This window comes from Nicotiana tabacum, chromosome 17, assembly GCF_000715075.1.
Source record: "Nicotiana tabacum cultivar K326 chromosome 17, ASM71507v2, whole genome shotgun sequence".
In the NCBI taxonomy this organism is placed as follows: domain Eukaryota; kingdom Viridiplantae; phylum Streptophyta; class Magnoliopsida; order Solanales; family Solanaceae; genus Nicotiana; species Nicotiana tabacum.
The window spans coordinates 80397092-80419909 of record NC_134096.1 but is presented as its reverse complement, the minus strand read 5'-3'; the positions used below and the strand labels follow the sequence as shown (position 1 = coordinate 80419909).

Below are 22818 nucleotides of genomic sequence, written 5' to 3'. Positions count from 1 at the left end.
GAACCAGTTTTCAAAAACTTGGCTAAACACTAGTTACTGCTCAAAAGTATTTTTCAAATTATTTAGCCAAACATAAACTGCTTCTCACCAAAAGCACTTTTTTAAAAAGTACTTTTGAAAAAAATGATTTTAGAAGCTTGGCCAAACAAAATTTTTTTTTTTTTCAAAAAAAAACTGATTTTGTTTCAAACTTGAGGTGTTGCCAAACTTTTGGAAGAAAAAAAGTGTTTTTGAGTAGAAGCAGAAGCAGGTTTTGAGAAGCAGAAAAGCGTAGCCTTCCAAAAACACTTTTTTAAAAGAGAAATTTTCAGAAACCGCTATTCTTTAATAGCTATTAACTTCCTATATCTACCATATATATAATTACTTACTATATCTACTATTTAGTTGTTACGCGATTGTATTCCTGCTACGGAATTCGCCTAAAAATAGGGGAGTCTAGTTGTGCGACTGTATTTGTTGTATTCGCACTATTGTATTCATGAATACAGTAGCGGAATTCGCCTAAAAATAGGGGAGTCCAGTTGTTTAATATCAGAAAGAGGATCAATTAGCGTGTATCACTCCTAAATTAACTCAACATAATCAATTCTACATAAATTTCGCTGCTACTGTGATGTATTCCATGTATTCGCGCGACTGTATTTATACAGTAAGGCAATCAAGAAATAGGGTGTAGACCGTTCTATTCAATTTGATTGTATACATTATATTCAATTCACAGATATTCATTATTCACTATTATACATTGTATTCAATTCACCGTATTCAATTCGACTGTATTCAAACAACAAAAAAAAACATAAAATACAGTGATATTCGACTGTATTTAAAAATACACACCTTCAGAATACATAAATTCATGCAAAAAAAATAATGTATTTATACAAAAATACAATATATTTGTATTGGTTACAATGTATTGCAGAATACATCAAGCCATGTTTTCATGTTATGAAAAAAAGTTTAACTTTTATAGGCGAACAACAAACTGAAAATTAAAAAGTTTTACATAGAGAGAAGAAGGGAATCTGCATGTTCTTAATAGGTCCAAAGAAAAGCTCCCATGGAAAACTATCTCTTTTGATTAACATTTCCGGTGATGGGCAGTCCATATTGAGTAAGCAAACAGTCCAGTTTCCATTCTGACACGCCTCATATTCCGCTCGTGCATATCTTGGGTAATGCAACGGCATATGAAAACCATAGCCACAACGCTATGTGCTGTGCTGGCTATTCGAGCCACCGCAATATACTTCTAATATTGAATCAGGATCAACTAGGACAGAAATAAAGCATTAGGTCGCCGCCAACGGTAAGTTTAACAACAAATTGAATCCGAGATGTCAAATTGACGTGTTATGTTTGAGGGAGAAGAAAGAGGATTGTGAATTTTGTTGATAGAGAGAAGGAAGAGAGAAAGAACATAATTGTCATATTCATGCCTCAATGGTAGGGTATAAAATAAATACACATTTTACTATAAAATAGAAAAGATAGCTAAGTAATAACATTTTGAAATTGTTTTGATTTATAATAAATGAGGTGTAATAGTTTACTATATGAGGTAAAATTTTCTTTTTTTAAAAAAATACTTTTGAAAAAAATATACTTAGAAACACTTTATTAAAAGTTTAGTCAAACACTAATTGCTGCTGAAAAATGCTTCTCTAATTAATTAGCCACACAAATGTTTTCACCAAACTTTTAAAAAAAATACTTATCAAAATAAGTTTATTTTAGAAGTTTGGCCAAACATACCGGTATTAAGATTAGAATTGGTATTAGTTTGGAATTGGGCATATATGTGTGATGATATCCGTATACAACTTAAGGATATTGTGTTAACTAAGCCTGAATCCCACTTTCATGTCGCCTTGGCCCAATTTATTCTGACATCAAAATGTAGTGGTGGTTCGTTTTTAATAGGACCGTTTCCTGGTGTGGGTAGGCTAACGATCTATACATAAATGCAAGTGTACATGAGATTAGTAGGGTATGGTGGCAAATGGGACTTAGCCCCTTTCTTCCTATTTTTTTTGTTGATAAAAAAAAAATTATAACTTAAAGTAGACTCGTTAGAGTGACAGATGAGAAGATAGAAGAGTGAGTGATGATTGGCAAAAAGTTAGTACCATTCGAGATTTGCTCAATTAATTTGGGTTCATGTAGAATAATAAATCTATAAATAAATGTAAAAAGTAACAAATATTACCATTTGATAGTTGCTCCAGTGGTTAAGAAATCAAGACTGAAGGGATAAGTGATAGACTATAGTTAAAAAAGAAGTCAGCACCAGGAATTCAGGATCTTAGCCAAGCGGAAGGTATGGCGTAAAGTACTGAGGCAGCACTTTCTTATTTTAAAGGAGAGGGTGCACTCATTTAAGATTCCTTTTGTTTTTATCTTCAAAAATCAATGGTCTATTATCATTAGTCAATAAGATTTCCATATTGCAATTCTTGTTGCTATTATCGCTAGCCGCCACAAGAAAAAGAAAAGGTGCATATTAGTAAAGTCATATATATGCACTATCGCACTTGTGGAAACTTCCTCAGTTTGATACTTTGTGGATTTGTTAATTCACAAAGTAAAGTTATAGTTTAAGCGACTAATAGACAGGGTAAAAACAAATTTTCATATAACTTTTTTTTTTACTTGGACAAGAAAGATGCTTGATACTCACGCCTCCGCACTCAATTTGCTCAATCCAAAAAAAGTCATAAAATGGAAAAATCTGGAAACTCTAATATTCTTAGCTAGTCCCAATACAAATTCAGGAAAACTGAATGTTAACACATGGTAACAGCCTTATCAGTCCCCAAATCTCAACCCTAGATAGATTAAAAACGCCCACTTACCCTGTTTGCATTAAAATCTTCTTACTCAACCGGTTCATGCCCATTTTGTCAAAATTAATATTATTTTATAAGGAAAGCAAATGCGCGAATTAATTACAGATCTTAGTTTCCTTGTAAGAATCAAGAAGCCCTACTTATAATATTACTAAATATTATTCCTTCTCATCGATTCCACAATATTTTAATTTTCAGTAATTTTCGTTACTCAACCCCTAAAGTCCAATCAGATTCATCCAGCTGACTAATTAATATACTATAGTAGTATTTCTTTAGCTTGGTCCATTTAATTTCCATACACCATTTAAAGCACACATTGCATCCCGAGACGTTCTCACTCTAAATCTTATACTACTCCCATATTTGCAATTACCTTCCATTTACGTAAACCGGCCATGGCCCATACCGTGTTTCGGGCCAAACAACAATCATCGTCTTCACGAGACAAATCTCTCTTCCTAGCAGCCATAGTAGCTCTTTTACTTGTCTGTGCTATTTGGTCTTTTACTGATCCTTTTCCTAATTTCTCAAATTTCTTATCCAAACAAAACGTTACTTCACCGGAATATTGCCCGCCGGACCGGGAAGCCGTTGACCGGAGATATGACCCGCCGGAAAAGACATTCTACGATGACCCGGAACTCAGTTACACTATTAATAAACCTATCAAAAATTGGGACGAGAAGAGAATCCAGTGGCTGAAGCTTCATCCTTCATTTGCAGCCGGAAGAGCTAACCGTGTACTCCTCCTCACTGGATCACAACCCACTCCATGCAAGTACCCTAAAGGTGATCATTTACTCCTAAGGTTTTTTAAAAACAAAGTTGACTACTGTAGAATCCATAGCTACGATATTTTCTACGGTAACACGTTTTTGCACCCTAAAATGCGTTCTTATTGGGCCAAGATACCGCTTGTTCGGGCCGCCATGCTGGCCCATCCTGAATCCGAGTGGATTTTATGGGTTGACTCGGATGCTATCTTCACTGACATGGATTTCAAAATCCCACTGCACAAGTACAAGGACTATAACTTCATCGTTCATGGCTGGCCTGATTTGATTTTTAAAAAGAAAAGCTGGGTTGCGATAAATGCAGGGATTTTTCTTATACGAAATTGTCAGTGGTCCATGGACTTCTTAGACGTTTGGGCCAATATGGGCCCGAAAAGCCCAGAATACAAGCAGTGGGGCAAAATATTACGGTCAACTTTCAAGGATAAAATCTTCCCGGAGTCCGACGATCAATCGGCACTGAGCTATATTATAATGAAAGGAGAAGAAAAATGGAGGAGCAAAATTCATGCGATTACTGATTACTCTTTACACGGATACTGGTTAGGAATAGTAGATAGATTTGATAACATCACGGGAAATTACGTGAAGATAGACAGAGATGTACCGAAGTTGCGGAGGAGACACGCGGAGGCAGTAAGCGAGAGTTACGCGGCGGCGAGGGAGCCGTTGGTGGCGGAGGGCGGTGATTGGAAGGGTGGTTGGAGGCGGCCGTTTATAACTCACTTCACGGGATGTCAGCCGTGTAGTGGGGACCATGCAGCGGAGTATGTGGGTGATAAATGTTGGGTGGGAATGGAAAGAGCGTTAAACTTTGCGGATAATCAGGTGCTACGTAATTTTGGATTCATGCACAATGATATCAAAAGCAATTCACCTGTCTCTCCGGTAAATTTTGATTTTCCAGCTGAAGAGGTAGAAGAATTCGTGTGAATTAACAACTCACATCTCAGTTTTTACTGTAGGATTCTTGCTACGTACGTTCATAAGTCTTGTGAATTTTGGATGCGGTTTAATTCCAGTCAATTGATCTAGATTTTACCGCTATTACTGCTGTATTTGATAGTTTATTATTGGAATAGCAACAAGTTTTTATAATCCCATACAAAAACAATGGTACAAGTTTTACCTCAAGCAACTCACTGTGGAGCTTTTTTACCATCCATTTTTGTTTCTGTATTTTCTTTATTAAATTTCTTAGTCCAGTTTCGTAAGCCAATACTTTTGGCAATCAAATAGTATTAAGAAATGTCTACTGATGTGGACAAGATACTTTTTTGGTCATTCATCTTTTGTTTTCCAGTTCCAAATGAAAGAATCGTTTGACGAAAATAGCGCAAAATAAAAAGAGAGTTGCCTGAGGTAATTAACAAAGAACAATGAAGCTAAAGCAATTCAGTATGGAGGTCATTTTACCACGCACCCTTTTTAACTTCATGTAAAAAGAAGTATCTTAATCCAGTTTTGTAAGTAATAGTTTGGCAAGCAATAATTCAAAAGGCAAAGTCCCATATTTTAAGAAATTGTCGACAGGTGTGGACAGCACTTTTTGGGTCATCATTCAACCTATGATTTTCCAGTTCCAAACGAAAGATATGTTTGACAAAAGGGGCGAAAAATGTATATAAAGAGAGTGTCCAGATTGACTGAGGATTGAGGGAGATTGGATAATTATAGAAAAAGAAAAGAATTAGAAGATGCAGGCAGCTCCCTCAATTAGTGGCGTGTTTTATCAATTTACATATTTTTTGTCAAAATTAGCACGCCAAAGTTGTGTGACAAAAGCCTAAACCAAACTTCCACCAATCTTCACAAGAATTACTTTTCTCTTATAGTATTTGTTTGCTTGTGTCTGCTGTTTAGCCCTAAATGCTTCTTTTCCTTTTCTATTCGTTCTTTACCTTTTTGAAATCTACTTCAGTCGTATTTAATTTCCCTGCTAATGCCTTTTATTCATGTCATCAGTCCAAGTGTTGGGAATAAAAAATTATTGCTTCATGACTCTGTACAACAACAGAATGAGACTAAGGAACTAAAATGATTTTCTCCGTTATTCTTGAAATTGATAGGTGAAATAATAATTTGTAAAGAGTTTTCACAGGCATATAATCGATCAGCTCCTGGAGACCATCTTTTCGAGGTTATCAATTTATTAAGTACGCCTATTATTTAGTTTAGATACTTATCTGCAATTAATTTATTGAATTATTTGATCGTATAAGTAGCTTTTGCTGAATGACTAATTATTCTTTGATTTATCAGTTCAAGTATCTGTTTTTAACCATTCATTTCCAACGTGGAAACTGGAAAAAGAAAAAGACCGTGGTGTGTGTTTGAAATTTATTGACTGGACTCGCCTATTAAAGCGTAGAGATCCACATTTCGCCTTTCTCGGGAATGAAATACTGGGAGACTGAAGTGGCTTGGGAACTCCCGATTGGGCCGACAAAGTCCTCATGAGCCCAATATTTCTTTACTTGATACACGAACGCGCCTCAGGTTTTGTTATTTAGAAATTAGCCAATATATATTCTAAATTATAATTAATCTTCAAAATTTGTGGGCTTTCAACATTCGTCAAGACCTGAATTAATAGAACTAGATGTGATGACTCGCCATGTCATCATGCCACATAAGCGCCATTTGGCATATATTAATGCCATGTGGAAGCTTACATAGGAGGAATGCTTGCATTTGTGAGAAGATTCTAGAGAAGTATGGACATTTCCTTTGGAAGATCCTAGATGTTTATGAATTTGTTAGGAAAGTCCTTGGAATCTTCTAGGCTTGTAGAGAATTCTAGAGAAAGCCCTTATCTTGTAAATATTAAGGACTTGTATAACAATTAATATTTACACACTAGCCCCTAGGAGACTAGTATATAAAGGATGCCATTCATTTGTAATTCATCAAGCAAACAATTCAAGTTCTCTCTAATATAAAGCTTCCATTAATAATTCTCTTGTGTTCTTTCTACCATTCTCTTAGCGATCTTGAGTGTAGTAAAGCTAACTTAGCATAACAAGAACGTGAGCAAATTGTTAAGTGCCGCACGTATACTTAGTTAATTACTAAGGACGTGACAAAGTGGTATCAGAGCAAAGGTTGCGACTAAGGGAATGGCGAACGACGGAGAAATTAACGTTGCCAACACTCAAGCCAACGTCATCCAGGATGCTGCTGGCAAGAGCGGCCGTAACAAAAAGAGAAATGCCACCAACAAGGGTCGGGAGGTGCCACCTGAGGTTGTGTCAAACGAAGGGCTTACATCCCAAGAACCATCTGCCACTGAGGCGAGCGAGGATGAAGTGGAGGTCCTGCCTGAGGACGTCTCGCTCGGTAAAGAGTGGGTGATGAAGATGAACGCGGGGATGGACGCCGTGGAGACCTTTGGCCAACGCTTGGGGAAGGTGGAAGGCATCCTTAGTGTTCTTAAGGGCACACTCTTGAAGAGATTGAGAGCATCCGAAATGACTTGGAGGGACGTACACAGACCGAGATGGAACTAAGGCAAACTATCACTGCCTTAGAGAGCAGACTCATGGAGGCTTTGAGTACTATCGATGCTATGAAGGCAAAGATAGAGTCACTCGAGGAGCATGCTAGTGCTGGCATGACCGAGGCAGCTAGCAATGTTGTGGTGACGAGGGAGGCCAAGATTGAGGCTCCCAAACCCCCGGTGTTCAAAGGTGTTCGTGATGCGCAAGAAGTGAAAAACTTCCTTTGGCACTTGGAGAACTACTTCAAGCACGGCAAAGTGAAGGACGAAGAGGCCATGATCAACACTGCGGTGTTGTGCCTCTCAGAGACTGCCATGCTATGGTGGAGAAGGAAGATGGCCGCCGTGGATAAAGGTATATGTACTATTAGCACGTGGGATCAGTTCAAAGCCGAGTTCAAGCGACAGTTCTTTCCAAACAATGTCTTGTACGAGGCAAGGCGCAAACTTAGGGAGTTGAAGCAAACAGGGAGCATACGTGTCTATGTCAAGGAATTCACTACCCTTATGCTTCAAATCCCCAACTTGACCAATGATGACTTGTTGTTCCACTTGTTGGACGGGTTGCAAAATTGGGCTAAGCAGGAGTTACAACGCCGGCAAGTCGCAAATATAGACCAAGCCATAGTGGAGGCCGAATCATTGATGGATTTCAGGCATGACAAACACAACAAAGGGAAAGTCAAAGAATCAAAGTTTAACAATGTCAAAGGTGGGGGAGACCGTGGCAAAGGCAAGGAGATACAACAACAATACTATAAGACTCAAGATTCCAAAAAGCTGAGTGGCCGTCAGGGGTACGCCGAGAAGAAAGCGCAGGCCGAGAAGAAGGGATGTTACATATGCGGAGGGCCTCACAGCTTCAGGAATTGTCCCGACCTAAAGAGCCTTAGCGCCATGGTCCGTGAACGGAAGGAGCAGTCGTAAGGAGAGAGTTCGGGAACCGCACAGTTAGGTATGATCGGATTATGCGGTGCTGTCACAAAGAAATCTATCCAACCTACCGAGAATGGAAACCAGTACGTGGATCTCACCATCAACAACAAGCCTGCTCGTGCAATGGTGGATACTGGAGCAACTCATAATTTCGTGACTGAGGCTGCCGCAAAAAGACTAGAATTGAAGCTTGCTCCAACCAACTCCCGCGTCAAGACCGTGAATGCCGAGGTACAAAATGCTCGTGGGGTAGCTAATGGAGTTGGTGTCAAATTGGGAACTTGGAAAGGTATGACAAACTTTACCGTAACCGCTATGGATATCTTTGACATCATATTGGGACAAGAGTTCTTTAGACATTGTCATACTTTGATCGATCCCTACCTCCAACATCTCTTGGTTATGGAGCGAGAAGGAGCTTGCATGGTACCTACAGTGTCTATGCCACACGGACAGAGCCAAGCACAACTCTCAGCTATGCAGGTTATAAAGGGGATCAAGAAGGGGGAGCCGACGTTCGTGGCAACCATCACAAGTCTGGAGGAAGACAAGAGTTTTCAAGAGACACTACCACCTCGCATAGAGAAGTTGCTTGAGGAAAATAAAGATGTCATGCCCGAGGAGTTGCCTAAGCACTTGCCGCCTAGGCGAGAGGTGGATCACAAGATTGAGTTGGAGCCAGGGGTTAAGCCACCCGCATTTGCCCCATATCGTATGGCACCGCCCGAGCTAGAGGAGCTTAGGAAATAATTGAAAGAGTTGCTAGATGCTAGTCATATTCGCCCATCAAAGGCACCTTTCGGCGCACCAGTATTGTTCCAGAAGAAGAAGGATGGATCACTACACTTGTGCATAGACTACCGAGCACTTAATAAGGTCACGGTGAAGAATAAGTACCCAATCCCGCTCATTGCTGACTTATTCGATAGACTTGGGCAAGCCAAGTATTTTACCAAGGTGGATCTTCGCAAGGGCTACTACCAGGTTCGCATTGTAGAGGGGGATGAGCCAAAGACAACATGTGTGACGAGATATGGAGCCTTTGAGTGGTTGGTGATGCCTTTCGGCTTAACCAATGCACTTGCCACATTTTGCACCCTTATGAATAAGATTTTCCATCCCTACCTTGATCAGTTCATGGTAGTCTACCTAGACGACATAGTCATCTACAGCAACACCTTGGAAGAGCACATGAAGCACTTAAGGAAGGTTTTCCAAGTCTTGCGGGAGAACGGACTATACATCAAGAGGGAGAAATGCGAGTTTGCACAATTAAAGGTGCACTTCTTAGGCCATGTTATTAGTAATGGCGAGCTACGCATGGACGAGGCTAAGGTACGTGCTATCCAGGAGTGGGAGGCACCTATAAAGGTAACTGAGTTGAGATCCTTCCTTGGCATTGTTTACTACTATCGTCGGTTCATCTGTGGCTACTCAGCAAAGGCCGCACCATTGACTGAGTTGCTAAAGAAGAACAAGCCATGGGTTTGGACGGAGCATTGTCAAAGGGCGTTTGAAGACCTCAAGGCAGCTGTAACAGAGGAGCCAGTCTTGGCATTACCTGACTTTGCCAAGACATTTGAGGTGCATACAGATGCCTCAGATTTTGCCATTGGGGGTGTCTTGATGCAGGATAAGCATCCCATAGCATTTGAGAGTCGCAAGTTAAATGAGACGGAGCGGCGTTACACAGTGCAAGAGAAGGAGATGACTGCTTATTGTGCATTGCCTTCGTACATGGCGACATTATTTGCTTGGGTCGAGGTTCGTGGTCAAGACCGACAATGTAGCTACTAGCTACTTTCAGACGCAGAAGAAGCTCACCCCAAAACAGGCTCGGTGGCAGGATTTCTTGGCCGAATTTGATTATGTACTAGAGTATAAGCCGGGCAAAGGTAACGTTGTAGCCGATGCCTTGAGCCGGAAAGCCGAGCTTGCTGCAATCACTTCAACAAGATGGGACATTCGTGAGGCTATAAAAGAAGGCATGCAACACGATCCAGCAGCCAAATAACTTATCGAGTTAACCAACCAGGGCAATACGAGACGTTTTTGGGTTGAAGGCGGCCTACTACTTACCACAGGTCGGCGGGTCTACGTACCTAAGTTTGGAGACATTAGACGGCGGATTATAAGGGAGAGTCATGACACAATGTGGGCTGGTCATCCAGGCCAACGTTGCACTAGGGCCTTGGTTGAGTCAGTCTACTATTGGCCACGCATGCGAGATGACATAGAGTGTTATGTGCAGACTTGTCTTGTCTGTCAACAGGACAAGGTTGAGCAACAAAAACCCGGAGGACTTTTGGAGCCACTAACAGTTGTAGAGCGTCCATGGGAGAGCGTGACTATGGACTTTATCACTTGCCTACCGAAGTCTGACGGTTATGGTACTATTATGGTGGTCGTGGATAGATTTTCCAAATATGCCACCTTCATGCCCGCCACACCAGGTTGCACCGCCAAGGAAGCCGCCAAGCTATTCTTTAAAAATATGGTGAAGTATTGGGGCTTACCAAGTCATATTATCAGTGATTGAGACCCCCGTTTTACTGGGAACTTTTGGAGAAAATTATTCGATATACTTGGCACGGAACTGCACTTTTCCACTAGTTTCCACCCACAGACAGATGGACAAACGGAACGGGTCAATGCCTTACTAGAATGCTACTTGAGGCCTTATGTAAGCGCGCATCAGAAAGATTGGTCAAGGCTCCTAGACATCGCCCAATTCTCTTATAACTTGCAGCGGAGTGAGTCCACGGGACGGACACCATTTGAGCTAGCCACAGGCCAACAGCCACAAACTCCACATTCATTACCAGCCGCGTTCGAGGGAAAGAGTTTGGGGGCTTATCATATGGCTAAAGGATGGGAGGAGCAGCTTGACACTGCTAAGTCCTACTTGGATAAGGCAGCTAAGAAGATGAAGAAGTTTGCAAATCGTAAGCGGCGTCCCACGGACTATAGAGTTGGAGACATGGTCATGGTGAAGTTTAATCCAAGACAGTTTAAGGCACTACGAGGCATGCATCAGAATCTGATTCGCAAGTATGGGGGCTATTTAAGATAGTCGCCAAGGTAGGCAAGATCTCATACAAGCTTGACATGCCATCATATCTTAAGATCTACCATGTCTTCCATGTCAGCATGTTTAAGCCCTATCATGAAGACAATGATGATCCAAGTAGGGCCATTCAAGTCGAGCGCCTATTACTATCACCGCCTCGCACTACCGGGAGATTGAGGCTATTATTGATTACCAGGCCAGGCGAAAACAAGGGCAAAAAGCCACCGCAATGTTCCTCGTCCATTGGAAGGGGCAATCACCGAAGGAGGCCACATGGGAACGTTATGAAGATTTATGGCAATTCAAAGATAAGATCCGAGAGTTTATGAAGCAACATTGCGCCGCGGTCGTCGCAACATTAGGTGGGGGAGAGTGTGATAACTCGCCATGTCATCATGCCATATAAGCGCCATTTGGAATATATTAATGCCATGTGGAAGCTTACATAGGAGGAATGCTTGCATTTGTGAGAAGATTCTAGAGAAGTATGGACATTTCCTTTGGAAGATCCTAGATGTTTATGGATTTGCTAGGAAAGTCCTTGGAATCTTCTAGGCTTGTAGAGAATTCTAGAGAAAGCCCTTATCTTGTAAATATTAAGGACTTGTGTAACAATTAATATTTGCACACTAGCCCCTAGGAGACTAATATATAAAGGATGTCATTCATTTGTAATTCATCAAGCAAACAATTCAAGTTCTCTCTAATATAAAGCTTCCATTAACAATTCTCTTGTGTTCTTTCTACCATTCTCTTAGCGATCTTGAGTGTAGTAAGGCTAACTTGGCATAACAAGAACGTGAGCAAATTGTCAAGTGCCGCATGTGTACTTAGTTAATTACTAAGGACGTGACACTGATCCCTAATAGAAACTCTAAGAATAGTTGTTTGTGCACTTCACCCACTTTTTCTCCGTAACAGTATAACCTCCTTAGGGGTCGTTTGGTATGAGGGAGAAGGTGGGATAAGATGTAGGATTAAATTTATACCGTATTTGGTTGGCGGTGTAAATTTATCCTGCGATAAATTTATACCACCAACCAAACAATGTATAAATTTAATCTCAGACTTAATCCAGGATATCCCATCTTATCTCACCTTATCCCATCAAGTGCGGGATTATTTTATCCCATCTCTCATGCGGTATAAATTAGACCTGGGATTATAATCCCATTATTATAATCTCGAAATAATTTAATCTGCATACCAAATGACCCCTTAAAGTCTTGAATACTCCCTCCGTTCACTTTCACTTGGCACGTTTTGACTTTTCACGTCCCTTAAGAAATAATGATTGACATGATAATTTTACCATAATAACCCTATTAATTGGTACTCAATAATTGAACCCAAATTCCTAAATAACTTCTGAAGAAAAAAAATACTCCAAAGAACAAGAAAATAAAAGATGACTTTAGTGGACTTTTGTGTTTAACGAAGGAGGATAATGAAGAGTTCTTGTGAATTCCAATATTGAACATGGGAAAGTTACAATTGATCATTATTTATTCAAGAAATGTTGGTTAATGAATTAAGAGTAAAATATAAAAAATAAATTGTCTTATCTTGATATACGTAGAATAACAAGTAAAAATAAAAATCTATTTTTAATATAAAATTCTCTCATTTTAAGTGTTCTTTTTCCGGGGGTCATGCTTTGGGATATGAGACATAAGATTAATTGATACATGAGTGAACTGGGATAAAACCGACATACTTTTAAGTATGAAGCAACTCGTAAAACAAACTTAAAACAGAAGAAATATCCAGTCCATAATTTGTGCAAATCAGTCGAATGGCTCTCTCTCACTCTCTCTGTACTGACAGCATAATTGGGCTGCCTGTGGGTTCAAATCCATGCGCAAGTCCAACCTTTAAAATTCAGATATTCGTAATTGGACCAAGTCGTACCTGTATATTTTGGAAACCCATTTCCACGTCCAATATCGAAGTAGATTTTTTTTTTTTTACTCTTGATGTTGTTAGAGTCCCACGTCGGCGTAGGATAGGATCATTTGCCTATTATTTATGTCAATATTTTTGTTTACCGTAAAAAAACGGATAACAACTAAATTTATACGTGATTTTAAGGATACGCGAATTAATTCAATACAAATGATAAATTGCGTTAGATTAAACAGATAAATGACGTAATAAATTGTCAAACCAATTAACCCGAGTGATCCCGGACTCAGTACCAACTTTGATGAAATACCTGCCTTCGATGATCCCGAGCTTACGATAATGAAGAACCGATGAACAAAAGTAAGAACTTTGAATAACAGAGAAAATAAGAGTATATTATCTTGATATGAGTGTTACAATGATGCCTAATGAATAGTTAGACTCCCCTTTATATAGTAGAGGAGTTTTACCCTAAGTAGAATTCCAAAAAAGATAAAAATCTTTCGTTTTACTAATCACTGATTTTTTGCCGATACGTGCCGAGATTCACACCATAATATCCGGCTGGGCACGGATATCACGACCCTTTGTTTGTCGTGCTCGATTATCTGGTAATGCTATCCGAAGTTTTAGGGTTCGAACCGGACCTGGGGATGTGGCCCCGATTCTTCCGAGGGCAGGTGTATTGCCCGGACCCTGACTCGAGGGGCTCCTTGCCCTGATTCCGGTTCCTTACAGTCACATCTGTGCTCCGTTTACTTCATCGGGAACCGAGGCGTCCAAAGGCTCGATTTCACCCGTATACATAGCTAATTTTGAGTTGAGTTAGGTCCAAATTTCATTTCTTATTCGGTGTCTGGTAATACATTCGGTGCATGAAATTTGTTTTAAGGGTTCTTCTTCACCAAATGTAATGTCATTTAATTTCAAACTTTCACAGCCCGGTTTTGATGTCTTAAGTATCTATGATGAAATTATGTACTCACAATTGTTACTTGTTATTTCACAGATGTTTGTGTTCGTTTTATCACATTCAAATGTTTGATCGACCAATTAGATATCCACATCTTACAGTCGTAACTCCTAACCAATTATCAACTAATAGTATCAGCACATTTCGTGTTGCCCCCCTAACCAAATAGGCACATACAATAAAATGCCCATTATGATCAAGCTGGTGTTTCTGGACAGTCATAGTACCCACATGCAACCTTGTGAAAATGTTCTTCACCAATACAAGTTGCTTTCGTTCCTTATAATACTGTTGTCAAACTTGTTTGCTCACACTTGCAAGTACCTCTGCATCTTCTGATTAGGTATGTCAAGATTTTTTTTTTCCCTATAAAATCATATTACTAGAAGTGAAATATAAAGTAAATTTAAATTATTTCTAAATTATCATTCTTTTTATCATTTTTGTTAAACAACTAAAACAAGAAAAAAAATATCACATGAAATGAAAGAGACTAGGAGTAGTACTTATAGCCAAACATATGTTGAACCATATCTGAACTACTCCTATTAAATTAGTACTATTGTATTTCTTTTAATTTGCACTCTGTAACTATCAAATTATAGAGATTGTTTCATTTTGCAGGTTCCAAAGTATGTTTAACTTGTGTCTAATCAAATACTAGGATATTTGTTTAATCAATTGGGTGTACTTCAATTACATCTCTCTCTCTCTTCTTATTTATATAAAAGTATTGCTCAGATATTAGACACTTGTTCGTTTGTCGTTTTGTCACATGATAATTATATTGTGGAATAGTGAGTGGGGTTGTGATAATATAGAGGTTTTTTTGTTTCTCTGATACTGAAAAGTGAACACCTCAAGCTCAAAGAATCAAAATTGCCAGCAGTGACTATGCGAGTCTTCTACCCAACGACATAGCCATGCCAGATCTCAGGAAAAGATTCGTTAACTCCCCTCTGTGTTGCTTATCTAATAATATTTGTGCTTTTATTTGTATCCAATAAGAAAAGGCTGAATATGTAATATAGAACGTATCCGCATCTTAAAATCATACAATTACAATGTGTCAATTTCATTGGCACTACTCTGCTACCCGTACTAAGCTCTTCAATCAAATGCCCCTTTTGGTCACTCTCTCTAGGTCAATGTTACCAAACACACTACTTCTGAATAGAACCACATGCGACCTTGCATTTTTTGTCCTCAAAATTTTGTCTATTCTAACATGTGGCATATACTTTTGTCTCATAGATGTTTTTCCTTTTCCTTACATCTATTGCAAGAGTATAACCTCTATGTACTACTAAATTTTTTTTTACACTATTAAGTCACCATAAATGATAATTTCATGTATTCGTCCATAAAAAGTAAAATTAACAATACACTAATAATGTAAATATCTTTAAGTTGTCACTATATATGGGTCAACTCAATAATTACAAAATACCTCTACACTACAACATTGCAAATTGCACAATAAAATAGGTAGCCATAAAAGATGGTAAACGAAAAGACTATATAATACATATATTTATATATATAGAGCTTAAAATTACAAAGTAATGAAGAAATCTATTAGGCAGGAAAGTCAAAAGGCACAGGAAAAACAGAGGAAGAATCAAGCAGATCTTTATGCATATAACCATACTTCCTAAGCACTTGATTATCAGCAAAATTCAATGCCTTCTGCATAGCATCAAAGCAAGTTTCACCAGAATACATCTGATTGTGGTCCCCACTACAAGGCTGACACCCTGTAAAATGTGTGATGAACGGCCTTCTCCAACTGTATCTCCCATACCCAGCATCCTTAAGGTGTTCCTCCCACACCTTACCATAACTCTCACTTACTTTTTCACCATGTCTTCTTCTTAAACTAGGTACCACTTTCTCTATACCTAAATACTTGTCGGTGATATTATCTAATGTTCCTACAATTTCCACCCAATACCCCTCGAAATAATACTGACCTTCTACGTATATTTTATCTCCCCATTTTTCCTTCTCCTTCAACAGTAAATAAGCTAATCCCGACTGATCATCTGATTCTTGAAAAATCTTATCTTTAAACGTGGAACGTAAAATTTCACCCCATTTATCGTATTCCGGCGACTGTGGGCCCATCTTAGCCCAAGCTTCCATTAAATCCATGGACCATTGACAATTCCGAATCAAGAAAACTCCGGCATTGATACTTGTCCAGCTTTTCTGCTCGTAGATTAACTTCTCCCAACCATGTACTACGAAATTATGGGCTTTGTAACGATCCAATGGAAGTTTAAAGTCCATGTCGGTGAAAGCAGCATCTGAATCGACCCACCAGATCCACTCAGCTTCAGGATGAGCTAACATGGCTGCTTTTACCGCCGGCATTTTTGCCCAGAAAGACCACATCTTAGGTTGCAGTAAAATATTGTTGTAGAAAATATCGTACCCGTGTATTCGGCAGTAGTCGACTTTGTTTTTGAAGAACCGCAACAACAAATGATCGCCGATCGGGTTTTTGCACGGCGTCGACTGTGAACCGGAAAACATCAAAACCCGCTTTTCTACTCCGGGGACAAATGAAGGATGCAGCTTCAGCCATTGCCTTCGTTTTTCGTCCCAGTTTTTTTACCGGCTTCTCAATAGTGTAGCTCACATCCGGGTCGTCATAGAAAGTCGGGTCGGGCGGATCGTACCTTAAATCGAAACCCGGTGAAGTAAGCTCTCCCGGAGTTTCCAAAGTGGACTTCTTAGCAGCGGAAGTACTGAAAAAACTTGGATCAGTATTTGGGCTAGTGCTCATAAACGACCAAAAGGCCCAGACCACTAGTAAAGCAACAATACTTCCGCCGGCACACAGAAACCCATCGGAGAATAAAGAAGTAACTTTGCTCTTACAGTTTTGCTTGGGCGCCATTGATGAGTAAGATGTTTGGGTTTGGACCAACTGTGGAGTTACCATTTTATGAGAGAAAACATACGTTACCCCGCCAAGCTGGCTTTTCGTCTAGTAGCAGAAGAGTTGTCACTATCTACTGGACATTGTACTAGGAGGGGTGTCCAGCCTTGGTCCAGTGCTAAAACTTAGAACAGCAATTTTGGCAGTGACTGAGAAAGTATACTAATTCGGGAAGATAGAAATGAGAAAGGTGAAGTGAGTGACGATAGAAAGTTAGAAATGGAAATGGGAAGAAGTGTCGGTGACTATAGACAGTGGCAGAAGGAAGTGTTCATCGAATCAGCTCACTTAGCTTTCTTTTTTGTGCCTTTGACTATGCGATTGGCACCAGTGGTGATTTAATCGGTTTGGTGCGGCTTTTAATGGAGGGGTTTTGCTTTCTAGTGCGTAAAACAAAAGTACGCAGAGTTTGGGGCCCAAATGTTGGTTTTATGTGGTGTTTCTGTTGTTTGTGGTGCTGAAGAGGTGAAGTGATAAAAGGGTTGGGACACGTGGAAAATATACCGACAGTTTAGGCCTTTGCTTTATTGATTTTCGAATTTATTTCTCGTTCCGTTTCAATTTAGACGAGGTAATTTGACTAGACAAAAGTTTAAAAAAAAAAAAAAATTCAAACTTGTGGTCTTAAAAGCTTATGGATAAAAATTTTATGGAGTCATGACATTTGTGTGGTTATAAAAGCTTCTCATTAAGAGTAAAATGGGTAAAAATGAAGAGTTTAGAGTTAAATTATTTCCTAATTTAGAAATGTGTCATTTATTTTGAAACAGACTAAAAAGAAAAGTATCTCATCTAATTTAAAATGGAGGGACTACTACTGTTTGGTATTAATGCTCCGGATAGGGATGTACATAGACCGAGTTGGTTCGGTTTTTATTAAAACCAAACTAAACCAACTTATATCGGTTTGGATTGATTCGGTTTTATCGGGTTTTTCGGATTTTGTTGTTATATAAATATTTTTTCAATCTTACTTTGTTAAATTTTTTATAAGTAAATACTACCTCCGTCCAGTTTATGTGAACCTATTTTTTTTTTTGGTTCGTTCCAAAAAGAATGACCCTTTTCTAAATTTGAAACAATTTTGCTTAAACTTACAATTCTACCATTAATTAGAAGCTTTTATAACCACACAAATACTCTAGGCCCCTTTTTGAATTGTTTAAAACCACAAATTCCAAAAATCTTCATTTTTTCTTAAACTCTATGCCCAGTCAAACGGGTTCACATAAATTGGAACGGAGCTACCTCCATTCTAGTTTATGTGAACATATTTCCTTTTTGGTCTGTTCCAAAAAGAATGACTCTTTTCCAAATTTGGAAATAATTTTGCTTAAACTTACAATTATACCCTTAATGAGCAGCTTTTATAACTATATAAATACTCTGCCCCCTTTTTGAATTATTTAGGACTACAAATTCCAAAAGCCTTCATTTTTTCTTAAACTCTGTGTTTAGTCAAACAGGTTCACATAAATTGAAACGGGGGGACTATATGTTTAGTAAAAATTTTGAAAAATTGATAAATATATGATCTATTAAAATATTCTTATGGAAGAAATTTCTTAGAAATACATGATAGTTATTTTTTAATCGTCACAATAATTTTATGTTGATGTATACTTTCAAGGTTAATCGAATTTAATAATTAAATATAAAAATACCTATTTAATGATATGGTCTATTTAATTTTAAATTGTCAAAATACCATTTTAAATTCGAAAAAGATATTAGAATTTAATAGATATTGACATATGAATATGGAAGAACAAAGAGATTGACGCATTTCACTAACACTTGATAAGAAAGTGATCGTACAACCTATTATATAAAGTTAATAAATATCGAGCACTTCATATTTAACTAAATATTATATCCCATAAAAGAATCGCAAATATTTTTTGATATTTTTAAAGAAAATTATATAAATAGTTTTAAAAGTTTATATAAAAATTATATATTTATATGTCGGGTTGATTCGATTTTTTTTACTCAATATCAAACTAAATTAAATCAAATATAATCGAATTTTTTAATCGATTTGGTTTGACTTTTCGATTAAGACGGTTTACCGATTGGGTTTTTACCATTAAGAGGATCTTAAGTTTTATCTTTAAAATAGATAAAATAAATGCGTAATTAAATAGTAAAGACAGAAAGACTTACTTGTTAAAAGCTTTATTCAAACATAAGAGAACATTTTTACAGAGAGGGAGAGAAAAGATAGGGGAAAATCTTAGGAAATTTTCGGATTGGAGCCTGTCTTTTTTAATAAGGCTTTTAAGTTTGAGGTCTGTACATAAGTCAAGACCTGTAACATTAATAAAACTGATTAAATCCCCATATGTAAGATTGTCATAAGGGATTAGACCGTTGAATCTATCTTTCATTTTGTTTCTTACCTTTTCGGCAAACAATCTTGGTAGACCATTGATAAATTTTTCTTTCCAGAAAGCATTACCGCAGTCTTCTCTGATCATAACTTTTTTTATAAACATATCTTTATACCATCTAAAATCTGTTAATTTTGAACAGTTAAGATTGTTAAGAAATTTTAAACTCTTATCTTGAAAAAGTTTTAGTTCTCCAATAAAGTGTTTAGCAATACAGTAGATCAAGGTTGCATAAGCCTATCTTCGTGTAATGGAAAGTTGCCGTTTATTCCGACTAATTGTCTCCTTTTACCGCGAATCAGGTCTATTAAAATATTATTACTGCCTCAGATTCCAACTTTAATTAATCACCTTTTTCCAACCGTAATGATGTTAATAGCCACATCAGAAACCATATTAGGCCAGAAAGAAAAATCGTGATAGGTTAGGACATTGGAATGTGGAGGTTTTTCGGCTTCTTTTACTTCCCCTCCGTCAAATATGTACCGTCATTACTAAAAATAGCTATTTAAAATTATTTATCATTTTACCTTAATTATGAAATAATATTATAATTATTAAAATACCAATAAGACATAAATAAGAATAAAATAATTAAAAATACCTTCTAATTATTATTTGTTTAAGAGCGTTGTTTACCCTTAAAATTGGATAACAATTAAACTTATAATGTGGTCTTAAGGACACGTGATTTCACCTGATACCAATTGATAAATGTGAAGATTAATAACAGAAAATGAATTATAAAGTAAAGCAAACCAGTGTTAGAAAGACTGCAACTCGGAGGGAAAAGAGGTAGTGATCCCGACCCCCGAAGAGGACATCACCACCAATGTGGAAGGGTTTCTAAGTGTTTATACTTACCCTTTCACGCTGGCCCCCTCGACCCCGTCATCGTTGATTTTTGCCGTCAATATCAAACAATCCTAGGCCAAGTCCATCCTTCCTTTTGGCGAATTATTATTCTGCTCCGATTCTTTGTGAGCAAAGTCGAGGGGATGCCTTTCACCTTCGACCATCTCATCAGGTTATACAGCCCCCGCTTCTATCGAGGCGGGTTGATAAAACTCCAACGCCGAGCTACCAAAGTGTTGTTCTCGAGCATAGACGAGGACAAGGACTGAAGCTGGATGGGCCGATTCCTTCGAGTGAGCACTTCCGACCTGATCCCGGCCGAGAAGATGCCATTTCCCGAGAAATAAAATATGAAGCGTAAGTACAATCCCACTGTTAGCTCCTATTTATTATTTTGCTCATTTGTTTCTTCTCATCGATTTCCTTTTCTGTGATGTAGCGGTCGCTTGGATTCCCGGTGCAATTCCTAACCTCAAGAGCTGGGTTCGGGACATGGCCTCGACCTCTAAGTATGCCGAGCGCTCATGGCACGATTTATCAAAAGGCCGATGGGAGGCCAAAACGCATGGTAAGCCCCTTTTCCACGTCTTTGATGATTTTGTTAAAGCATTTCTTACTTAATTTCCTTTCATACAGGCCTTGGCAAAGATGTTATCATGAGGCCCTTATCTGCTGAGGAGGAAACTTTGATCCCGACACCAAAATCGGCGAAGGACAAAAAGAGGAAAAAAACCTCAACCTCTGAGTATCTAAAACCAAAGAAGAAGAAGGCTTGTAAACCGAGTAAGAACCATCCTCCTGACCGAAGACTCTGTTCGGCATCTAAGGGAGGAACACCAAAAAGAGGAAGAAGACGACTCCCGGCTGATGGGCCGAGTGGGAATTAGCACCAAGCCCCCAAAGGTTAGTGAATCGATGAAGGCTGTAGAGACTCCGTCTCGAGATGAAGGGTCTCGGGAAGAGACTTGGGCGAGGTTCCCGAGTCCTCGAGGATTGAAGATGCCTCCCACCATAATGATCCAACAGTGGGTATGGCTGTATAGGCTGGTCTCGAGGCCCCTCGAGATGGAGAATACGCCCCAAGTAATCCACTTAGTTCAATAGAAATTGGAGGCTCCCCGCTGCTTTATGAGGAGATGATTCAAGAGGCTCGGGCCTTGAAGATCCCCTCCATAGAAGGAACCCACAGAAGGGAGGACCCCTTCCGTGATTACTTTACCTGAGTCGAAGATGCTATCGGCCTGAGCGACTTGGAGGTCTCGAGGAAGGACTCGGGCGCGGCATCGAGCCTTTTCAATGAAGAACAACAAGCTTTGAATCGGGTAAGCCTTAATTTCCTTTGTTGGTATTACCCTTGTGTTCATTTTTCTCTTCCTATCTAACTTCTTTTTTTCTTTCTGCGTAGGCCTCAACGCTTCATCGGGAAGCATTTTCTTGATCTCGAGCTGAGCTGAGTCGGTACGAGGCCGACATTCAAAGGCTTACCGAGGAGAGGAATGCCCTTAACCTTCTCGGTGGGCAAAAAGAAGAAAAGATCAAGGACCTTCGAGCCGAGTTGGCCACGACTCACAAAGAGCAAACCGACCTGATCGAGCTGGTAATAAAAATCTTAAAAGCTCATGGGCTCGAGTCGGGAACGATGGCTAACATTTCAATCTCACAGCTGCAACAGAAGGTCGAGAGGATCGAGCAATTACGTGAAGAGGTCGACATGATGAAGGCGGATACCTTGGGGTGGAAAGAAAGTATGGAACTCTTTGCTGCTGAAAAAGAAGCTGCTCAGGCAAAGCAAATATAGGATCTCGAGGCTCGGTTGGCTTTCGAAAATACAAAGGCCAAATCTGAAGCCAAAAAGGCAAAGGCCGAGGCAGATGCGATCGTGGCCGTCTACCGGGCAGATGCTGAAACCGCTCAAGTCCAAGTGAGAGAGGCAGCCAAGACTGCTCAAACTCGAGCACATTGGATTGTTGAGCTCGCCAAATGCCAATCTCGGAGGGAGACCCTCGAGGAGATCCATGCTCGAGGTTTCGATCTTATCGACGAGATAATAAAGGCTAGAGAGCTTGAAGCTGATGCTGGAGTGCTGTCATCTTCCGATAATGATGATGACAACAACAAGAGGGGGTCCGAGAATGGGGAGGACCTCGATGGAGAAGAAGATGCCCCTGAGAAAAATTAGGAACCTTAGGATTTTTCACTTTTGATATTTTGTGTAGGATTCTGATTGGACCTTGTAAATATTCTCATATATATAAAGATCTCTCTTCGACTTGTCTTTATTTCATTTTCTGCCTTGTGAAATTTTTTTTTCATTCATGCCTTATGAAAATTTTGTTCATAAGTTCGAGGCTTGGGCAATTTGATCGAAGCCGGACTAGTATAGTTTTTATAACCGAGTGAGTACTTGCTCGAACTCAGAGTAAGGTAACCCTTAGATTTTAATTGAATGAGGATGATTTCTCGAACTCAAAAATAAAATGGCCCTTTAGGCTCTTGAATTAGGCCGATACGACTATAGTAAAAAGAATGGCTTTCTCCCCCCTTCTGGCTTGAAAAGTTTATTGTTTAGTCATATAAAATCTGTTGTG

General features: G+C 39.0%; 1 protein-coding gene and 1 pseudogene across 1 annotated transcript; one reads left to right on the top strand and one right to left on the bottom strand.

Moving 5' to 3' along the window:
* The first annotated feature begins 3046 nt into the window (after positions 1-3046).
* Positions 3047-4786, top strand: LOC107764363 (glycosyltransferase 6-like). The gene has a single exon (XM_016582917.2). It carries the CDS (start codon positions 3254-3256, stop codon positions 4583-4585), a length of 1332 nt encoding a protein of 443 aa, XP_016438403.1. The 5' UTR covers positions 3047-3253; the 3' UTR covers positions 4586-4786.
* Positions 4787-15434: 10648 nt separating this feature from the next.
* On the bottom strand, positions 15435-17491 carry LOC107807424 (putative glycosyltransferase 7; annotated as a pseudogene).
* Between the last annotated feature and the right edge of the window lie 5327 nt (positions 17492-22818).